At 42.9% G+C, this 23795-nt stretch overlaps 1 protein-coding gene across 1 annotated transcript in view; it reads right to left on the reverse strand.

Annotated features, from left to right (window-relative positions):
- PLGRKT (plasminogen receptor with a C-terminal lysine) overlaps positions 1-15446 on the reverse strand; it is a 51670-nt gene extending 36224 nt beyond the window's left edge. The window contains exons 1-2 of the mRNA XM_084629102.1: positions 15288-15446; positions 13812-13903 (exon numbers count right to left, since the gene is read on the reverse strand). Of these exons, the coding sequence (XP_084485228.1) occupies positions 13812-13892 (81 nt within the window). The 5' untranslated portion in view covers positions 13893-13903; positions 15288-15446. The remainder of the gene's footprint in view (positions 1-13811; positions 13904-15287) is intronic.
- Between the last annotated feature and the right edge of the window lie 8349 nt (positions 15447-23795).

The following is a 23795-nucleotide window of genomic DNA, read 5'->3' on the forward strand; positions in this document are numbered from 1 at the left end:
TGTTTAGTGCCTAGAGACCCCAACAAAGATCAGGGCTCCAGGATGGCAGGTGCTGGACATACACATAAAAAGAGAGAGTCTGCAACAAAGAGTTTATAATGCAGCTAGATAAAGGTGGGGAGAAATGTATGATACATTGGCTCTTCTGCAATTATTAGTCAACAACATTCATTTTTAAAGAAATAATACATTTCTTTTAGAGTTCCCTTCTTTTTTAAAAACTTGTTATGAAATAAATACACACATACTTTAGGTCATCAATTTTTTTGTTCACAGCCAGCAGAAGGAATAAAAGTCAGAGTTAGGCTGTAAATTTTATTCACACAGGTATACACACACCTCCCTACACAAAGACACAAACAATGCATGCATGCACACACTTGTCTACACAGAGATACCCAGTTGGGAAAGGAGGAGGGTGGACTGGAGGGGAAAAGATGTGTTTGTGTTTGAAGGAGAGAAGATGGGGAGAGAAAGAGGCCAAGGATGAGAGCAGGGTGGGGGTGAGAGGGGGCAGTGAAGGAGAGAGGAGGGGGTGAGGGAGTATGTGGGGTGGATGGGAATGCTGGGGGAGGCAGAAGGTTACAGGTGCATGAGGATGTGGGGGGCACAGGGGTGTATAGGGTGCAGGGCTGTGGAGGGTGAGGGATATGGAGGTGGCAGTTCTGTGAGGTGGAGAGGATGGGTGGGACAGCACTGTAAAGGGTACAGGGCTGGAATGGGTAGGTGTGGGGGACAAGGTGAGATGGGATGGGAGAGGGATGCAATGATGGGTATTGAGCGTGCAGGGGGGTTGGGACAGAAAGGGATGCATGAGGGGGATGGGGATGCAGCCCCATTCCCAGCATTCGGAGACAGGGATACATACCTCCAACTCCTGGGTGCCGGCAATGGCGCAACAGACTACGGTTCACCACAGGGCAGTGAGGGCACACGCCACAGCTCAAGCCTAGTCACAGGAGGAGCGCAAGGAGGAGAAGTGGGCCGGCAGCAGTGGGAGAGACCAATGGGAGCTATGCCTGTGGGCGGGGAGTGGGGCAGCACGCGGACTCCCCTGGCTGCCCCTACGCATAGGAGCCGGAGGCAGGACATGCCAGCTGCTTCCCGGGAGCCGTGTGGTGTGGCGGCTAGCATGGCGCCTGCCAGCCCCACTGCACGGTGCTGCCAACCGCACAGTCAACGGCCTAGTCCGTACTGGAATCCCTTTTTGACCAGATGTTCTGATTGAAAACTGGACACCTGGTCACCCTACTGAATGGGTGTTGTTCTAGTCTGGTTCTGCAGGGATCAGTACTAGGCCTGATGCTGTTCAACATTTTCATCTATTATCTGAAACTAAATATTAAGTCACTGTGTTCGCCACAAATTTTATCAGCCAAGATTGTTGGAGCAGTAAATAGTGATAACAGGGCAATCATACAGTGTGATATAGATAATTTGATAAGATGGGCCCATTCAAACAAAATGTGTTTTAAGCCTAACCCTAACGCAAAGTTATACCTCTAGGAACAAGGAATGCAGGCCTTGCTTACACAGAAAGGAGACTGTATGCCGAAAAGGGGTCCTAGGGGCCATGCAACGCAACATGAGCTCCCACTACAAACGCTGTGGCAAACTAGGCTAATGTGGTGCTTTGATATATACACGGGGAAGTAGCAAGTAGTAGGCAAGTGATTTTCACCTCTGTATACAGTATTGGTGAGATGGATATTGAGTACATTTCTGGTATCCAAATTTTTTTTTATAAAAGACATGGGGAAAAAAACTGGAGAAAGTGCAGAAAAGAGCCATAAAATTATTCAAGGACTGGAGAAAACGCCTTATGCGAGACTTAAAATGCTCAATTTGTTTAGCTTGTCAAAATAATTGAGCGGAGATTTGATTACAGTAGAACCTCAGAGTTACGAACACTTAGGGAATGGAGGTTGTTTGTAACTCTGAACAAAACGTTATGGTTGTTCTTTCAAAAGTTTACAACTATCCTTGATTTAATACAGCTTTGAAACTTTATTGTGCAAAAGAAAAATGCTGCTTTCCCCTTTTTTTTTTTAGTAGTTTACATTTAACACAGTACTGTACTGTATTTGCTTGTGTGTGTGTAGGTGCTATCTGATTGCATACTTCCAGTTCCAAATAAGGTGTATGGTTGACTGGTCTGTTTGTAACTCTGGTGTTCATAACTCTGAAGTTCTACTGTACTAGGTAGGAGTACTTTCACAGAAAGAAAATATTGGGTACTAAAGGACTCTAATCTAGTGAAGAAAGGCATAACCCAAACTAACGGTGGGAAGCACGTAAGTAGAACAGAGCAAGTTTAAAAGATTTGACAAAATATTTTAACACTATATTTTAAACCCACACATTTATAATTGATTGACTCCTACTAAAAATAAGTTTCTGCAAGAAAAACCAGTATTAAAGGAACCTATCCTATACATTTTAAAAACAAAATGTAAAACAGCATAAAGCATAACCATTTGCCCATAAGTCATATTTCTGTAATAAATATATTAAGGACAGCATCTCTTTAGATATGTCTACAGTGGGAAAAGGTATGTTTTTACCATGAGATAGCTACCAGATGTAAAGCTCCAGCGCAAGCTGGGGAAGCTGTAGTTTTACTGAAATTTAGCTAGCTGAGATGAACCCTAGGTTCCCCACACGAGGGCCCTGGTGCTCCCTTCCTACTCCTAGGTGTAGGAGGTTAGAAGCCCCCATATTCTCTAATTTAGCAATGGCCCATAAAATATCACATATGCTTAGAGACTTTTTTTGACCCCAGCAGACCATACTTCCTAAATCTTACTCTAGAATATGGCAATACATAATTGTGATGCAATCATTCCTATTAATACCTACATATCCAGCTATCATGTTGAAAAAAAATATACTTCATGGAACTACAGAAACAAGATTGAGCTAGCTACTGGAGATGAAAATGCACATGCTTCTTCGTTTGTTAGGAGGGTTATTATGAAGGAGAAGTATACTGATCTTGTGACATGTTATGAAGCAGAGCCAAGGCTAGCACAGAATTACCTGCCTAAATTTCAAAAGGAAATAAAGGCTTCTTTTGTAAAGGCAAGAGTGTGCCTCTCCAGTATACTCAAATTCTTTCTTTTTCAACAAAAGAATGGAGAATAATGACTGACATATACTAAATATCAGAAAGATTTGAGTAATAGAATTCTTCACAAAGCCAAAGGTTATTAAAAAATTAAGCAGTCATGGGATGAGAGTTAAAGAACCGTCATGGATCAGAAACTAGATACAACACAGAAGGAATAAAGTGGTTACTTTCATCATTGCAAAAGTTAACAATGGAACGCCCCCAAAATCTGAAGTAGAAATGGTGGTGTTAAATATTTTTAGCAATTATTTAGAAAATGTGGCGTACAAGTTTGCAGATGGAAAAAAGCTTAATTTACACTAGTCAAGACTAGAAGACGACTTAAGAAACCCATAGGTGCTCTTTACCTTCTCACAGTACAACAACAAAGGGAAAACCAAAGAAACTGAATATCAATCAATTGAACTGTTAATATTAAACTTTTTCCCCCTTCACAGTCTAAACCTCGCTGCCACTAAATGCTGAGGCCAAGAATTTAGTAGGATTCAGAAAAGGATTAGATATTTATATGGACAATGAGAACATTTACATATTAGCTGATATTTTAAAAAGCGGGATGGAGCATAAGCATTCATACTTTAGGCCATAAGCCAACTACTTGACCAGGGGTAGGAAGAAACTTCTTCTATGATGAAATTTTCTATAACTGTCTATTTCAGGGTTTCTTGCATCTTCCAGTGAAGCACTTGATAATGGCTCTCTCAAGACAGGAAAATAGACTAGATGGCCTACTGGCCTGAACTAGTATGGCAAGACCTACATTCCAACACACCAGTCAACTGATATTCAGTTTTCTTTGGACAAAATAAAAGTGAACTAACATTCCACACCACATCCCAATCTGTTAAAAAGCATTTCTTTTTCCCTCTCCAAGCTGTCACTGTGTCACTTTCTGACAGCAGATAAAGTTAATGGGTATGTATGAAACTGATGTCATTATGGCTTCATGGCCCAGGCAGCTGTGATGATAGGAAACCAATAACAAGCATTCATATAACCTCTACCACAGCTCCTAAGAAGCTGATTACACCCTTTACTATGACTGAAGTAGAAAGCCCTGGAAATTGAGATTAATAAATCTGATCCTAACTCAACTCTCCAACGACTATGCCATAACAGAAGTAAAAGGAGACGGTCTCTACAGGCTGAGACTGACTAAAAGATCCAGATGAGAGGGATCAGTTAACTGTCTTCATCTTGATGCAGCCAATTTTGTCATGCTGGGTTGCTGCACTCTATCACAACTGTAAATTAAGATACTCCAGTTAGGATGAATGTGGTACACATTTGCCAGTGGGGAAGCACCCTATCAGATGCTTTATTATGCTGAAGTCATCTTCTGTCAGTCTTTCCCCTTCCCAGCCAGGATAACACACCTCTTCCTGGTCAGTCTCTCTCTTCAAAGCAGAAGAAATTTATCAGCTCAGACACACTTATGTCCCTGCACAACAGCATTTTCCCAGCATCATAGTGGTCAGGACATTTAAAGCTGATAAGGATCATACAGTCCTAGGCAATTTCAACAAGCAACTACTGAGAAAGTGATCCTGTACAGGAGTGAGGACATCAACAGATGAGCTCTTCAAAATTCTCAAACTTCGGCAGGAAGACAAGGGAAAGAGACAGACATGCTCCCTTTGTATCCACGTCTTGGCAACGCACAAGAATTGTTTCAAATGCACAAATCATTCCCCTGCCAATAAGAGCTATATTTTAAAAGGTCGCCTCAATGATGAACATTTATGGTAGCTGCAGCTGGTTACAAATTTACTATGCTTGCAGCAGAATGTACATATAGCAAGTGGTTTTAGTATCTTCTTTGAGGTCAACAGTCTCTGCCCATTACATGGGTGGCCAAATAAACACCCATGATACTGCAGAAACGCTAGCGCTATGGTTTTCTAACCTAGGTCCACATCATGCTCTGCCATAGCAAAAACATGCAGGAGGACCAAACATTTGAAGTCACAGCATAATATCACATAGTGCAACTGATAGGTAAAAATTTCTAGAAGTGCAAAATCCAGAGTAACTTGTTAACCCATTTAAATGTTTTCTCTGGTCTCTCCACTCCAATTCAGAGTCGCATCCTCTGGCGCACAGCTGCAGCCAAACCTCATTTTCTTTTAAGGTTAATCTGAAGTGTGCTTAGTAATGAGACAAAAATCTGGGATCAATATTTGCAACACAATTAAGGTGCTGTTACAAAAGCTCATGCTCAAGGTGCCCCATTTATCTACAGCAGAAAGACCAGCATATGACCACCTATTTCTTTTTGACTCACCAACATTCTTAGTATGGAAATTTCTCACCTCTTCAATCCCCTGGCTTGTATCACTTTCCCATAATGCTTTAATTCTATCTTGGCAACCTTCAGTAGCTGGATGATGTGTGGAAAAAAAATAGTGCTTAGATGCTATGATAATGGGCACTATAAAAATAATCTCAATCGATCATCTACAACAGTGGTTCTCAAAGCCGGTCCGCCGCTTGTTCAGGGAAAGCCCTGGGCGGGCCAGACCGGTTTGTTTATCTGCCGCGTCCGCAGGTTTGGCAGATAGCGGCTCCCACTGGCCGCGGTTCGCTGCTCCAGGCCAATGGGGGCCGTGGGAAGGGTGGCCAGCACGTCCCTTGGCCTGCGCCGCTTCCGGCAGCCCCCGTTGGCCTGGAGCAGCGAACCGCGGCCAGTGGGAGCCGCGATCGGCCAAACCTGCGGATGCGGCAGGTAAACAAACCGGTTCGGCCGGCCAGGGGCTTTCCCTGAACAAGCGGTGGACCAGCTTTGAGAACCACTGATCTACAATTCATAAATAATGGAAGACCATCAAAATGGAAAGGCAGCATCCAACTGAGCAGAAATAGAAGTGACAAAATTCTGACTAGTCATAAATTCAAACTTCATTATTAATGGCATTGCAAGTTAATAAATAAAATAGCTAATAACAGTTAATACTATAAATGACTCGCTGTGTTACCATAAAGAAAACTGATTCAACACAGCACGGCATATAATTTAAAAGAAAAGCAACCTAATTTGTAACTAGCTATAAGAATGTACTTCATTTTTGAAGTTTTTAAAATTTAAAATTCTATTTCATTAATAGAATATGCCAATAGCTAAAGAGTTGCTCTAAAATGGATGCAAGAGTATTAAAGTTCTATTCACAGTACTTAGAGATATTAACCATAAATGCAAATGAGGAAGAATAAGAGGATCTTTGTAATCTTAATCAGATCCCAAGCATCCTGCATCTTGGTAACACTCTAATGACAGCATCAGGGTAGCGAGTAGTCTTCTCATGGACCACCGGCTTGTACCTTCAAGGAGCCTCTCCATCCACCACTTCTTGTGAACCTCATCCAGATGTCAGAACAATGGAGTCCTTATGGTCAAAGAACATAAGGACTCCATAGGACTAATGCTGCTGCTGGCAATGACCTTTGAAAAGCAGATCTTCTTGGATGCAAAAAGGAGAAGCAAATGGAGATGGCCTCCACTGGAGGTGCAGCATCTGTACTCCCTTGTGCCTCACTGGAGCTCCAAGGGTTATTGGGACAGATTTAAAATGGTATTTAGGTGCCTAACTGGATTTACAAAAAACATCTAAGCCTGTGTTGTGGCTTACTTCCATTTACTTCAATGGCAGTTAAGCACCTAATATACTTAGCCACTTTTGTAAATCCCATTAAGCATCTATCCGCATACTTAGGTGCCTAAATACTTTTGTAATTCTGGACTATTGTTCCTAAAGCAAGCACAATGCCTGCTGGAGCTCTCATTGGGGCAATGTACAACTTGCACTGCTCCCAAAGAATTATTACTATACAGTAAAATCTCAGAGTTACAAACACCTTGGGAATGGAGGTTGTTCATAACTTTGAACAAAACATTATGGTTGTTCTTTCAAAAGTTTACAGCTGAACATTAAAACTTTACTATGCAGAAGAAAAATGCTGCTTTTAATCATCTTAATTTAAACGAATCAAGCTCTGAAACAGTTTCCTTACCTTGTCAAATCTTATTTTTTTAAATTTCCCTTTTTTCTTTTTTTTTTTTTAATAGTTTACATTTAACACAGTACTGTACTGTAAAGCATTTGTTTATTTGTTTTTTTCTCTCTGCTGCCTGATTGCGTACTTCTGGTTCCAAATGAGGAGTGTGGTTGACTGGTCAGTTCATAACTCTAGGTTCTACTGTATTCCACAATCCAGCACTTAGCGTTTCATTAGATTCTGATGGGCCAGTGAGGCAACTTTTAAAGTGTGCATTCTTTCTTCCTACCAAATAGAGCCACACTACTAAGATTCTCAAGGTCTGATTCTTCTCTCATTTGCACTGGTTTAAAATCAGGAGTTATTCCACTCAAATCAGTGAATTTACACCAGCATAAAATCAGCTTAAGTCAGAGCAGATTCAGGCCTTTTAATTCCTTGTAGGCCTTCTTTCTGATATGTTAATCTTCATCTAGGCATAATATTTCTAAAAATACATTTTGTTTGAAACAAAGTAACTCAACTGCAATAGAAACACTTTCCTACCTCAAACATACAGGTCTATTAGTGTCAGAGTGTTATTAAAAGACATCTGAAAAGAAAACTTAGAATCTGATTTGAAAAGTTATCTACCTTTGGCTCCAAAGATGACCAACGTGTCCCAGTTACACAATATGCCACAGTACTCTTATGCCAGTCTCTATCAGAGAGATATTAAAAAGAACTACCACGTAAAGCAGGGGTGGGTAAACTACGGGCCGCGGCCATCCAGCCCATCAGACATTTTAATCCGGCCCTTGAGCTCCCGCTGGGGAGCAGGCTCTGGGGCTTGTCTAGTGGCAACCAGGGAGCTCTATAATCCATGTGCTGCCCCTGCCCCAAGTGCTGCCCCTGCATTGGCTGGGAACTGCAGCCAATGGGAGCTGCAGGGGTGGCGCCTGGCACAGAGCTGCCTGGCCAGTGCCGCACCTCCACTTTGGAGCCAGATCGGGGACATGCTGCTGCTTCCAGGAGCTGCGGGGGCAGCGCCTGCAGACGGGACAGCGTGCAGAGCTGCCTGGCCGTGCCTCCGCATAGGAGCTGGAGAGGGGACGTGCCACTGCTTCCGGGAGCTCCTTGAGGTAAGCGCTGCCTGGAACCTGTACCCCTGACCTCCTCCCATGCCCCAACCCCTAGCCAGAGCCCTGGCCCCCCACCCCTTGCAGCCCAACCCCCTGCCCCCTCCAATACCCTGAACTCTTCATTTCTGGCCCCACCCCTGAGCCCACATCCCCAGCTGGAGCCCTCACCCCCTCCTGCACCCCAACCCCATTTTGTGAGCATTCATGGCCCACCATACAATTTCCATACCCAGATGTGGGTGGCCCTTGGGCCAAAAAGTTTGCCCACCCCAATGTAAAGGGATCAACTTAAAATAATCATCCCGCTGTCTGATATCTTATTTAATATCATCCCAAGTACTCCCTAATATTACAGTAGCCAAAAGAGATTAGTGGAAAGAACCCTCTTATTTCTGGTTTTATGAATGGTGCAATATGCAGTACTTTGTGTATTGTCAATTCCCATGTTTCCCTTACGTAGTCTATCTGTTTTCTGTTTATGTGGGAACTTTCTAGAAAGCAACAGGGGAGAGGGGCTTTTGGGGTGTGGAGAGAGTGATATTAAAAACAAAAACTGGCAGTCGGGCTCAGAGGCAGACAGTGCCTGAAACTGCTGTTAACAGCTTTTTGGGAAATGACTTGGTTTTATTTTGACAGCTTTTTTGAAAAATGGCTCATGTTCCCACCCTACCCAGTGAATTTCTCTACTGAATTCCCCTATGTACAATTTAGTTTCTAGTGGTATACCATTTGAAGTGACAGTGCCTTGAAATATTATTTAGAGTGTATTCTACAAATCTGCCCAGAAAACACTTTTCCGTAGTGCAAAAATCATTCATGGAAGAAGACTTCTGGACTACATGGATAAGCATTAAATTCACAAACACTAACCTGAAACTCCATCTTTAACCTCTCTTGCTGTGTCTTTGTACTGCAATATTTAGGACTTACAAGATCTTTTATTGTTTGAAGATAGCTATAACACACCAGCAAAGGGCCATGCATTTATGACCTTATTAATAAGAGCTTCCTAGGTACCCTGTTCCATGACATCAAAGTCGACATAGCAGAAGTCTGAATTCACAAGAAACTACACATTGTACATATACAGACAAACAATTCACTTTTTAAAGACATATTTGACGGAGGGAAGAGGGAGAGAATTTCAGTGCACATGAGTAGTGACTCCTTTAAGAATTAAGATGTAAAACACCTTAAAAAAAAACAAAAGTCGTTAATCCATTAATCATCTTTAGGTTTCACTTTTTAAATCTGATCTCAACTAAGAAAAATATTTTCCATTTGAAAATGTTGCACTCACTATCGTTACAAGTAACCAACCACTTACACTCTGAAACAGAAATAAAAACAAAAATATTTCATTCTATTTTCCATGTGTTTACTTTGTGCATTTTAAAGCATTTTTTTGATGGTTAACTACAAGAGAGGTTTTTTGTTTTCTTTTTTAAGGAGGAGTAAACCCTGGATGCTCAGACAAAATGCTGTGATACAAAAATGCAGATAGAACAGAAGGTACTAAAAACAGATACTGTGGAAGGTACTTCATTATAGTCATGCAAATGGTGCTCGTATAGCATTTTGTTTTTCCTATTTATAAACATTATAAAATGTCTCACATATGCTCTAAGACCTGGATTCTTTCTTCTACACATTCAAATTTTAAGGTAAGGCAAAAACATTATATACGTTAGCTGTAAATCTGATAATTTTAAGGAAGAGCTTCATGTGTGATCCCTCAAGCAGCAGGGATAGAATAAAGTGAAGCCTCAATTATATCTTTTGTTGGGAATCCTTTTGACTAGATTTGAGATGGATTATTTAGCTCTGGAGACACATATCAATGCAAACACAAACAAACAGCAAGTCCTCCAGAACAAGGCAGCCTGATAGTCCAATCTTCATTATTTTACAAAATAGCAGCAAGACAAAACTTACAAGGCCTCAATTCTTTCTTCTGGCTGAGTTCAACTTGGCTCAAAAATAGAGTGGAGAAGCGGAGGCATGCTACCCTTGCACTCCTCTCTTCGGGGGCCAGCGGGTCACCTGTACAAACTAGAGCAACCCTAATCCAAGCTATTTATTAACAAACACTGAGGCTGAATTACTAACTTTTTTTATTTTTGTGAGCTCGAGAGAATAGTCTGTGGTATCGTATGTTAATAGCAATAGATTTATTATCAAGCTTGATAATGTACTAGGCATTTTAAACCAAATAGACTTGGATGCTCTTCGAAGCTCTCTGGGCAGATACAGCATATTCCTGCCTTGTCTATACTAGAGGGTTAAATTGATGTAAGTTATGCAACTTAAGTCAATGTAAACTATGTTAAGTTATGTAAGGCGGTGTCTGCACCATGCTATGTCAGTGGGAGACGCTCTCCCGTCGACATAGCTCCTGGCTCTCACTGAGGTGGAGTACTGAATTCGACAGGAGAACGCCTTTCCATTGACTTATTGCATCTTCACCAGACCCACTAAATCGATGCTGCTGCATCAATTGCTGCAGCGCCAATTTAGCCCATACTGAAGACAAGCCCTTAGTGAAGAAGCTTCAGGTATTTTAGTGAATGATAGGTTTTCTGAGGAAGTGAGAAGAAGTGACAACCTACTCCTATGTCTACTGTGTAAGACAACACGAAGGGTTTTCAGTTATTCAGCCATCTCACTGCAATGTGAGATAAGGAAGATTGCTTTGAGAAATGTTCTCTTGTATAATAAGAGTTTTCATGTTCTTTTCTTCTGACCCAAAAACAACAAAAGATTAAAATGTATTCTGGGTAACAATGGATTTGAAGAATTGGGAACAACATAAGAACGGCCATGCTGGGTCAGACCAAAGGTCCATCAAACCCAGTATCCTGTCCTCTGACAGTGCCCAATGGCAGGTGCCCCAAAGGGAATGAACAGACAGGTTATCATCAAGTGATCCATGCCCTGTCACCCAATCCCAGCTTCTGGCAAACAGAGGCTAGGTACAGCATTCCTGCCCATCCTGGCTAATAGCCATTGATGGACCTATCTTCCATTAATCTATCTAGCTCCCTTCTGAACCCCGTTATAGTATTGGCCTTCACAACACCCTTTGGCAAGGAGTTCCAGAAGTTGACAGTGTGTTGCATGAAAAAAATACTTTGTGTTTGTTTTAAAGCTGCTACCTATTAACTTCATTTGGTGGCCCCTTGTTCTTGTATTATGAGACGGAGTAAATAACACTTCCTTATTTACTTTCTCTATACCACTCATGATTTTATAGACCTCTATCATAACCCCTTAGTCGCCTCTTCTCCAGGCTGAAAAGTCCCAGTCTTATTAATCTCTCCTCATACAGAAGCTGTTCTATACCCCTAATAATTTTTGTTGTCCTTTTCTGAACCTTTTCCAATTCCAATATATCTTTTTTGAGATCGGGCGACCACATCTGCATGCAGTATTCAAGCTGTGGGCATACCATGGATTTATATAGAAGCAATATGATATTTTCTGGCTTATTATCTATCCCTTTCTTGATGATTCCCAATATTTTGTTCGCTTTTTTGACTGCCGCTGCTGCACATTGGGTGGATGATTTCAGAGAACTATCCACAATGACTCCAAGATCTCTTTCTTGAGTGGTAACAGCTAATTTAGACCCCAACATTGTTTTTGTATAGTTAGAATTATGTTTTCCAATGTGCATTACTTTGCATTTATCAACATTAAATTTAATCTGCCAATGAAAAAGTTAAGTTATTGTAAGGAAAGCAACTGTAATCCTTCTGTAAGAACCTCCAATCACAATTTCCATCAAAACATGCAACAACAACAAATATCCAGATGTATCTATGTATTATACATAAGTTGGCACTTTCCCTCTGCAGAAACAGAACTAGTTAGAACTAAACATACTATAATCAGAAAATAATGTTTAAGAAGGAAAAATCTGACATGCATAAAACCTGCAAGTATAAGTTTTGTATGTACACACAACTTCAATTCACTCCGGGGGGTGGGGGGGAAGGGAGGGGGAGACACAGCAGGCGGGGGTGTGGAAGAGACTTAGCCCATCTTTTTCTTCATTAGCCAGATTGCAATTACTTTCCACTTTTGTTATAAGACTGCAACACGTTTTTCTCAGGCTCCTGGTATTTCCCCCCGCCCCAATTTCCAATTATACAAACATCTTCTCCAAATATTCAGTTAAGTTTAAATGTCAAAAATTTATTCAGTTTAAATATTAATATTTAAAAAAATCTACTTGTCTTCAGAATGCTTCAAAAGCTAAAATATGCCACCTACTGGCAATTTAAGTGCAAAGTTCATCCATCAATAATTTGTAAGGAAAGATGTATTTTTAAGAAAAGGAGTACTTGTGGCACCTTAGAGACTAACCAATTTATTTGAGCATGAGCTTTCGTGAGCTACAGCTCACTTCATCAGATGTATGTATACATCTCACGAAAGCTCATGCTCAAATAAATTGGTTAGTCTCTAAGGTGTCACAAGTACTCCTTTTCTTTTTGCGAATACAGACTAACACGGCTGTTACTCTGAAACCTGTATTTTTAAGGTACACTGTATTTGATTTCAACTTCAGAAGTGTACAGAAAACTTTAGATTAAACTTTATACTCCCCACTGACTTGCCTCTGACTTTCAGTTTACTGTATGTCTACACTGCCCTGCATTTCAGACTACGGGGGTGTGAACTGCAGCACCTGTAGTGTACCCATGGGTAAGTTACAGCACAGCACTTTGGTACATGCTGCAATTCACACCCAGTAGCCCAAAATGCTGGGCAGTGTAGACATGCCATCAGAAGTTATTAAAATACTTGACAGCACATCAGACAACCACACTGCTGCCTGAATAAGAAAGAGTAATTCTATTGCTTACTTCTGGATTTCAGTGTCAAAAGCTTTCTTCCCCATCTCCATTATGCAACAATCTAATAAAATAATGACAAACTGGAGAGTAAGTCATCCAGCATAGTCTACCTAACCTTTGGTCTTTATCAGCTTGGCTCCAGGGCCAGGGAAAAGACAGACAAGTTACAGCCTTGCTATTATCTTAGAATTACTGAAACTGACGAACATGAAACTATGTATGGGGGGAAAGAATTTAAATACATATTTTACTTTTAACTTTTGGAATCCAGTACCTAGAGCAAAGCATTGGATTCTATTAGTATCTCTGGCACGGACTCACTTAGATATATGACTAACTTTACACAAGAGTAGCCTCATTGAGCTCAGTGGGACTACTCAAAGGCATGCTTGCAGAGCAGGATTTTTAGGAATCATTTATTCCTTATTCCTATTTATGATTTTAGAATAAGTCATTTAATCTCTGTACCTCAGTTTCCATCTGTAAAATGAGGATAATACCTATATCACAGTGGTATTATGGGATTTATCTGCTGTAAGATGCTATAAGGACTTTTGCTATAAACTTTCCCTATTTATAAACATGTTAAACCATCAAAATCACATAGCACTACCCTACCCCTCATACATCTCCATGTAAGAGTAAGCTTTTCCAAACAGGAGAAAAATCAGTAGCTTTTCTTGCTTCTGTACAACAAATGCTTACCTGAAGTCGGGAGTTCATGAGCATGAACTCCTGTTGACTCTTCAGGTTTTCATTCATAGATTTTGAAAAGATGAATCCCATTTTGATTTAAACTGTAGAATAAGTTATAAAAGGTAGATTTAAAAGGTGTTAAACACTGACCACAACAACTGAAGTTTATTTTGAATGTCTCTCTCACAATAGTAGCAATAAAAAACTTAATAGCTCAGACTCAGTTAATAAAGATTCTGTTGCTGGCCTCCTGACCCAGAAGTTTTTATAGCTTATTGTATCACATCTATAGTTAGACAAGAGTGGCAAACACTGACAGAGTGTGGGGTGTATTTTAAGGAAAATCAGAGATTGCAGTAATCAGATGCTAGCTTGATGGATTCATTAAAATCATGAAAAGAGAACTCAATTCATGTATCATGGAAGAAGTGGGTTTTTAGAAGGAAACTGAATGAAGGAGATGTAGAAATCTGAAGGAAAGGGATATGGATGACATCTTGTTTTCCTTTACCTTCCCTCAATTATGGAATAGCTGTTTTGTAACATTATTTTTCAAACCACCACCACCAAAGTTCCTGCCCACAACAACCAGGGAAAGAAATGTTGAAAAAAAAATCTTATTTCAAGACACTTGGTGATTTCTGCTTGAATAATCCCCTCCACCCATAAAAGTGGAAAGCTGCTTCACACAATAATACTATAACCGCTCCTCTAAGTCTTCTCTGCTTGCTCTTGGTGCTGGCAACATTCATTGCCTGAAACTTGTTCAAAAATAAAAACAAAGTTTTAAACAAAACAGGCAACACACAACATGCGAGAAACTAAGGGCTCCTCCCAACCTCTGAAAAAGCCTGTCTATACCAGACTGCCTGCTTAAAACCCATGCTCACGGATGTTCCTTGGATAGTATTTTATTCTTTGTTTTTAACTTGGGATAGCTCTCTTTAGCACCAAACTGTGGGTGTGGATTGGCCGATATGGTTTCCTGCTGCAGCAAAGCCCAATCCCTGCCCTCCACTTACACACCATCTCCCTGCAATTGCTACTTCCCATCCCAGTGCACAGCCTGGACCCCAGCCCCCCTCACCACTACCCACCCCCCACCAACCCTCACTCCCCCATCAAACCCCATCCCTACTTCCTCCAACCCCCTCCCTCACCACCACCCAGCCCCCCACCAACCCTCCCCCCTACTTCCTCCAATCCCCCACCCCCTCTCTCACCACTACCCCGCCTACTACGAGCCCCCTCCCCCAGCAGCCGGTCCATGCCCCCAGCCATGCAACTTTGCGAGGAGGGATAGCTCAGTGGCTTGAGCATTGGCCTGCTAAACCCAGGGTTGTGAGTTCAATCCTTGAGGGGGCCATTTAGGGATCTGGGGCAAAAATGGGGGATTGGTCCTGCTTTGAGCAGGGGGTTGGACTAGATGACCTCCTGCGGTCCCTTCCAGCCCTGAGATTCTGTTATACCCGTTCCCCCCCTCACCTCTGAGGGGGCAGCAGGTCGCTCAGGAGACGCCTCGCGCTCCCTCCGGCCTTCGGGAAGGTCGTTGGTGGGCCGGGCCGGGCCGCGCTCCGGCTGGGTGGCCAACGAGCGAGCCGCCCTGGGTTTCTCCTGCCGCAGGGGCGCGCGGCGGCGGCGGCGTGTGTGGGGGGGGATTTAAAGGGCCAGCGCGCTGCTGAGCTAAGATGGTGCCGCGAGGAGCCAGCGCCTGCCTGATGCGGGGCCGCCCCTGCAGCGGGATGGGGAGCGCGGCCAGCCAGCCAGCGGGACCGACCAGGCCCTATCTCATATGTCGCCCCCCCCCCGCCGCCTGACAAGCCGCCCCCCCTTACTGCCCCCCCCGCTCTCTCACAATGCTACTGCCAGTTTCCGTGCGCTCACCCACCCCTAAGACCCCAGGCCCTGGAGCCATGGAAATAAAAGCATTCGGCTGGTCAGCCCCAAACCCTCATAAACCAGGAGCCAGCCCCTAAAAACCATGAGCGGGGCATCCCCAGCAGTCCCTTAGTACATGGGAGGCCCCTTATTTTTTCATCTCTGTAGAACAAGATGGGGAGTTGCTGAGTGTGGCAGGAAATACCCCTGGGCCGTGTAGATGGGTACCTGCTGCTCATTATTACTGGTGATGATAACCATGATCTTAGTAGCAGGAGGCGGGGGTGCTAAGAAAACTGTCCCTTATTTCTGAAATACAATGTTGGCAACCTTCTCGTCAAGGTCACAAGGATGTGTTTGGTTTTTAAACCATTTTGGGTTCTTATTTGCCTTCTGGTTTCTGGATTTTTGAGGTGCGCCAGAGAGCTTCTCAATCTTTTCTCTCTAACCACAAGGACTAGAAACTTTATTTATTCAAATGAAAGCTCACCTGTCTCCAGGAGCTGGGGCTTTAAGCCAGACATCAAATACTGTGTGACTCATGATAAAATCGCAGGAGTTGGCAACGCTAAGTTTTTGGTTGATGACAAAAGCTTGAAAATGTTACCCAAATGCATCCCTCGAGACTCAGAAGGCAAAGAACCATTATGTCCATACAGGCTGTCACAAAGGAATGGCATCAGCAAAGCCTAAAAAGACAGAAACAAGAAGTTTCAAATCTGGGTGCTCCTAAATCCAGACTGAGGCACCTAAATAAAAGTGGCCTGTTTTTCAAAGATGATGAGCACCTGCAACTCCTATAAGCTTTGCTGGGACTGGCGAGTGTTCAACACTTCTGAATATCAGACTACTTATATTTAGGAGCCTCAGTATGGATTCAGGTTTCAGAGTGGTAGCCGTGTTAGTCTGTATCAGCAAAAACAACTAGGAGTCCTTGTGGCACCTTAGAAACGAACAAATTTATTTGGGCATAAGCTTTCATGGGCTATAACCCATTTCATCAGATGCATGGATGGTAGGAAGGTATAAATATACAGCACATGAAAAGATGGGAGTTGCCTTACTAAGTGGGGGGGGGGGAGTGTCAGTGCTAAGGAGGCAATTCAATTAACAGTAGAATACCAAGGGAGGAAAAAATCACTTTTGTAATGGTCATGAGGGTGGCCCATTTCAAACAGTTGACAAGAAGATGTGAATAACAGTGTTATTAATTGAATTGGCCTCGTTAGCACTGACCCCCACACACACACACTTGGTAAGGCAACTCCCATCTTTTCATGTACTGTGTATATATACCTGCTACTGTATTTTCCACTCCATGCATCTGATAAAGTGGGGTTTAGCCTACGAAAGCTTATGCCCAAATAAATTTGTTTGTCTCTCAGGTGCCACAAGGGTTCCTTGTCGTTTTTTCAGTATGCATTTAGGACCCTAACTTTTGGAACCCAGTTACACTGGGTTTGTTGTTGTTGTTTTTTTAATAGGTCATAAACTGTTGCTATAATGCACAGACAACTAAATGATCAATAAATATAAATGAAACACAACAAATCTTGTAGGGTCCAATCCAGTTCCCATTGAAGTCAATGAGGTCTTTCTATTCATTTTAATGGAAGTTGGAGCAGTCCTTTAGAGAGTGAAGGAAAAATTGCCTATATCAGTGGTTCTCAAACTTTTTTTTTCACGGACCACTTGAAAATTGCTGAGGGTCTCAGCGGACCACTTAATGATCTTTCCAAATGTTGTTTGTACTGTTAGCTAACTATTGTAAAGCGCTTTGGATAAAAGTACTATATTAAAAAAAACTTAATAACGTTTTTTGGTTCTACAAATAAAAGCACACAACTCATATTTTAATATCAGTAGTCTTACCTTTCTAATGTGATGGATATGACCTCTCTCCCCCGCTGCGGCAGTCCCCTAGCTGAGGCTGGGAAGGAGTGGGGTCTCTTCCCAGCAGCTGCAGCCCTGGAGCTGGGGAAAGTCACCTCTTTCTTTGGCCGCCGCAGCCCTGCGCATCCCAAATTCCCCCACCCCCTCTTCTCACCCCACTGCCTACTCCCACCTACGCCATATTCTCCGCAAGGTCACCACCTCCCCTTATATGTGTATCTTCTCCAGGGTCCAGGCACCTAATTAGTGGGGCCATGCCTGATCAGCTCCACTACTTAGGTGGGTGGCCCTTCATTCTCTTGAGTGCGGCCGCCCAAGTGCGCACCTTAAAGAGAACTATCTGCGGACCACCTGAATGGAGCTCGCGGACCACTGGTGGTCCATGGATCACAGTTTGAGAACCTCTGGCCTATTTTCATACAGGAAACTCTACTGATCTATCATCTGACTTGTGTTCATACAAGACTATACATGGGTTTTTTGTCAGTTAACCTCAAGTCAACATCCTACATTATACAGTTCCATACAACTAAGAATATTTCTTTAGCATACTTTCTTTTAAAATTGAGGATTATTATTGCATTAAAGCTTTATGCATTTCAACCCAACTTCACACAATACATTTATATATAATTAATGGATGAATTTATTAACTTTTTAAAAAATGCTGATTCTAAGAACTGTACAAATATTTAAAATACACAAAATTAAGGCTCTAGTCCTGTGATGACTTATACACATGCTTAACTTTGAGTATGTAAATAGTCCCAATTAACTCAATGGGACTTATATGCTTAAAGTTCAGAATGGGAGTAAGACTTTAAAGGGTTGCATCCCAAATATCCTAATCACAAAGTATAAATAAACAAAGAAAACAATGTGACTGTGTTAATTATTTACTATAATCAATTATATAATTATATAATCAATTTAGATAAGCTTGCATGACTTTCTGCTTGATGCTGCATTTCATATTAGATTAGTTCCATGTATGAATGGCAAAGACTATACATAAAATGCAATTAAACTACCTTAAAATCCAATTAATCTAGGTTTTTTTAAGTGTTAATTTTTAAAACCTTTTGTGTGTTTTCACAGAATAATTTTCATCTCAACATTTTTTGGGACTGTCAACTTGTTCTTTAAACACAAAGAAATGTTTATAGCATCCCAAAGATACATGTTTTTGTGTTAGAGTGTTTAGTTAGCTTTTCTAACAGCAGGTTATGAGAATACAAATCAAAGCTCAGTGGATCCATAAAGTCTGAGGTCTCAGCTCACAGGACAAGAATTGTCTCATTTGTGGACCTGGTCTTTCTAGTTCAGGGTTCAGACACATTGTCAGATCATTTCCAGAAACTTGCACTGCTGCTTTCTGGGCCTATCAGTTATTCTTGTTCTTTTTGTAAATATAGCTATCAAAAATTTTCAAATAAGAAATGTTTCTGTCAAAAACTGGTCTTTTTTACAAAAGCCAAAGTTTAACAAAAACGTTCATGTTTTAACAATTTTCCTTTTTTACACAAAACCCAAACTTATTTATTATTTGTTCCTACTCCTTTTTTTCTTGTCCCCAACCCTCCAAAACCTTCTCCATGGCATAATGGAAAAAGGAGAAAAGGGAGGAAAAAAAGGAGTTAAAAAAGGAAAAACTAAAACATTTTGTTTAAAAAAATAATTGTGAACATTTTTTAACTCAGGTCTGCCTGAAAACTTCTAAACAAAAACATTTTGGGATTTTTTGAAAATGTTCTTGACTTTTAAAATCACTTTTTGACCAGCTACATTTATTATTTATACAATGCCCAGAAGTATATTAAGCACTGTACAGTTAGATGTAAGGACATAGTTGCTACTCCCAAAATGTTTACAATTTAGACTCCCAGTCCTGCAAACGCTTGCACATTTACCTTCCACACAAGGGTAGTTCTATTGACTGGAATTGGACTACTTATGAGTGTAAATCAGCAGTCCCCACATTGTGGGTGGTGCCCAATTAGGGGGACACAGAGGAATGTTTGGGAGGCTTTGGTGGGACCCGGACCAGTCTCCCTGGTCTGGGGACAGGGAGGGAGCACCATCCAGTCCCGCTCAACCCCCAGCTCTGCCACAGTCAGGACTGCAACTACACTCCGATCCCCAGCCTCAGTCCCTGGCCACGGAACCAGACTCAGGCCCGGCTTCAGGGGGGGCGGCGGGGGGCACAGACAGGGTAGGGTTGCCAGTTTTGGTTGGACGTATTCCTGGAGATTTCATCACATGACATAATCTTTAATTAAAGGCTCATCTTTAATTCCTGGAGAACCCAGGGCAATCTTGGAGGGTTTGGCAACCTTAGGACAATGCTAAGGCGGGTGCGCGACCATGAAAAGTTTGGGGACCACTGAAAATGCTTGCAGGATTAAGGGTCTTAGGTTCTGATCCTGACAGTGCCTATAGTTTTGCAAATGAGTTATTTGACCCACATTAGTCGTACCATTGAAGGAAAGGCACAAGTGTCTGCAAAACTGGACCCTTAGCCTCTGATCCTGCAAAGGGACTGGCACAGGGAGGTCTTTCTAGTTGTTGCGAAAACCTCTTAACGCCAATGAAGTTTTATATGGTGTACATCCTTGAGGATTTCTTTGCAGTCTCAGGGATTAAACTGTAGCCAAGATAGAAAGTGATCGCAACAAATAATAGAGTAGGAATAGGGGAAAGGGAGGATGTGGGATCCAAAATGAAGATAGTGGGCAGAGAACCCTAAAAGGATGCACCTGGTTATTTTTATGTATTTATTTTAACTGCATAAAATCCTAGGTAATTCATCTTTTGGGGGAGGTCACGTGGAAGGCACTCAGACACAAAGGTGATGGGATACTGTACAACACCCTAAGACAGAGAAGACTGTGAGACAGATGTGGGGCAGAGCTGAAAACTGAGATAGATTCAGGCACAGTGAAGAGCAGGGGGAGAGAAAAAGTGTGGGTAGGAATCAGGAAAACATGAAAGGGAGGCATGATAAGGCAGAGCAGAGAGCTAAAGTTAATTGATTGTAAAAACAATTCCATATGCATGGCTGATAAGAGTCAATTTCGCTGTAAACAGAAGAATATAGTCCAAAGGTAGACAGGTCAGGAGAAGGAGTGGTGCCTGTTGTAGGAGAAAAAGAAGCAATCTTAGTTACAATGTTACACACTCTTGATAACAGGGAGGGATTTCCTGCTATAAGTTCTTTGCTCACAAGATGGCACAACTGCTTCTCTAGAGAATACAACACTGGGAAAACTAAATAAATGCTGTAGCAAGAGATCAGAAACAAAAACGTATTCCAAATGCAGAATCATGAGCTGATCATTTCTTCCCATAGAGGCATCTCTATCGTTCTATTCATCTTGTTCTAAATCAGAGGTCCCCAAACTGTAAGGATTGTTCGGTGGGGAGGAGGCACGGCAGGGCCCAGGCCATCCCCCAGAGGGGGCGGGGAGGGAGTGTCACCAGCTCTGGCAATCCACTCCCAGCTCTGCTCCAGCCTCACTCCCAGCTGTGGCCCTGGCTCCCAGCCCCACGCCTGGCCCTGGGCCTGGTTGTGGCCTGGCCCCAGTCTCAGTCCCAGCCCCACTCCCAGCCTCAGCCCCTGGTATGGCCCCACTTCTGGCCCCGACCCTGCTCCTGGGACTCAGCTGTGACCCCAGCCTCAGCCCCCTTATCTCTGTCTGCGACCCCCCTCCCTGGAATCCCGACACCACTTCCAGACCCAGCTTGGGGTGGGGTGGGGGAAGCAGACAGGAGTAAGGAGGGGCACAACTCTGAAAAGTTTGGGGACCATTGTTCTAAAGACTTTAAATTAGACAGATTTTTCCTCTGGAGAAAGCAAAACGTGTTTAAAACTTTTAAATATTGCCTTTTGTGCTTGGTAGATAAATGAAGGAAACAGGACCCCCCAAAAGAACAGGTAGCTTAATGTGAATAGGTAGAGTCCACTCTCTACACAGCACACATGAGCTAATGTCCAAAACTCACCCACTCTCTGGGGTTTGCCTTCATTCTCAATTTTAAAATAATCATACATAAACATGCAGTTTGATCAGGAACCGGATGTTTCTAGGGGTTTGCCCTGCAAGATCGCCTTCCTCTCCTGTTTCAGATAGGAACCTGGAAACTTTCTTATAATATTGGATCACTGCTAATGACACTTTCCTAACATAGGTGCCAACCTGTGCTAGAGTGAGTCGGCAGAATAGTCCTCCCTGTGCCTTCAAGGTCCTATTCCCTGAAGTCTGTTACAGTTAATTTACTAGCAAAGACAAACAGGAACTGAAAATGTAGCCAAAGTAAGTGGTGTATTCATGTATAAAATGAAATCCTTAACAGCAAATGTCCTGATGTTGGTTATGATTTTTACAGTTAACTTCCAAATTAAAAATAATTAAAATTCATGGCTTAAAAAGAGCTCATTGTGTATTAGAAACATTCTGGGCTAGATCTGCTTTTGGATTAAAGAAGACTTCACCCCAAAGATAAGTACAATGAGCCACCTTCATCCTGGTGTAACTCCATTGACTTCAGTGGTGTAAATTATATGCCAGGAATAAATAATTCCTGACCAGGTATAGGTGGGAAATGTAATTTCTACAGATTTAGTATTTGCGGGGTGAGTAAAATGAGTTGAATTTATACAATGTGACAGAAAAGGGGATGTAACAGGACAAAGAACGTAACAGAAGTGTATGAAACAAAACAGACACTCCTTTTCATATCTAGGTAGAACACATACAGGGAAAGGTGAATCAATTCTGTCTGGATTAGCATTTTGGTATTTTAACATAATTAAGAGCTTTGGTGTAATAGGCAATTTGACTTTTGAAGCTGAAATGGGTAACAAATGAGTTTAAAAGGCAGCTAATGTTGCTACAACCTGGACCAGGGGTGGGCAAACTTTTTGGCCCGAGGGCACATCGTGGTTGCGAAATGGTATGGAGGGCCGGGTAGGGAAGGCTGTGCCTCCACAGACAGCCTGGCCCCCGCCCCCTATCTGCCCCCTCCCACTTCCCGCCCCCTGACTGCCCCCCTCAGAACCCCCAACCCATCCAACCCCCCCTGCTCCTTGTCCCCGGGACCCTCTGGCCCTAACCGCCCCCCTGGGACTCCACCCCCTATCCAAGCCCCCCTGCTCCTTGTCCCCGGGACCCTCTGGCCCTAACCGCCCCCCTGGGACTCCACCCCCTATCCAAGCCCCGCTGCTCCCTGTCCCCTGAGTGCCCCAATCCCTATCCATACCCCTGCCCCCTGACAGGCCCCCCGGGATCTCCGGCCCATCCAATCCCCCCCACTCCTTGTCCCCTGACTGCCCCCTCCTGGGACCCCCATCCCTAACTGCCCCCCCAGGACCCTACCCCCTATCCAACCCCCCCTGCTCCCTGTCTCCTGACCGCCCCCACCCCCTCCGGAACCTCAGCCCCATCCAACCGCCCCCTGTCCGCTGACTGCCCCCCGGGACCTCCTGCTCCTTATCCAATGCCCCCTCCCCCCGCTCCCTTATCATGCTGCTCAGAGTGGCAGGTCAGGCTTATTGGAAAGCCTGGCAGGTGGGCGGGCACAAACCACGCTGCCAGAGTGGCAGCGTAGCTGCGGGGGAGGGGGGACAGCAGAGGAGGGCTGGGGGCTAGCCTCCCTGTCTGGGAGCTCAGGGGCCGGGCAGGACGGTCCCACGAGCCGTAGTTTGCCCACCTGTGACCTAGACCCTGCTTTGTTGATTAAAAATCTTTAAGGCAACAGTGTCATTACTAATATTGACAATGAATTTAAATGCATGTCAATCTCTCTAGTTGATTTATACTTCTGTCAAATTGTTTTGGAGGTTAAACTCTCAGTTTATGTGACCCAGGGCATAAGGGATGCATATGGGTTTACAAAGACCCTCTGGGTCTGATGTCTACAAAAGGTGTGCGATCTCTACCAACAGCCAGTAATGCACTTGTCATCTTAATCATTGTGAGCTGTATCTATGGATAACATTTAAGGAGTTACGTATCTATACTCAAAACGGTTCTTAAAGTATGTGAGTTAAGACTGGTCACCAGAAGGTTATAAATAGATTTTGTTCAGCCATGGGGTAGGTGCATATTTCTCTGGCTGGTTATTGTGTACTGTGTGTAAGTCTATTTGCATTATTGAGCCGGATGTGAATGAAAAGATTGTGAATTCACATGAGAGAAAATCTCCAGGAAAAACAAAACCAGT

Source organism: Lepidochelys olivacea (assembly GCF_965140295.1).
Source record: "Lepidochelys olivacea isolate rLepOli2 genome assembly, chromosome: 5".
In the NCBI taxonomy this organism is placed as follows: Eukaryota; Metazoa; Chordata; order Testudines; family Cheloniidae; genus Lepidochelys; species Lepidochelys olivacea.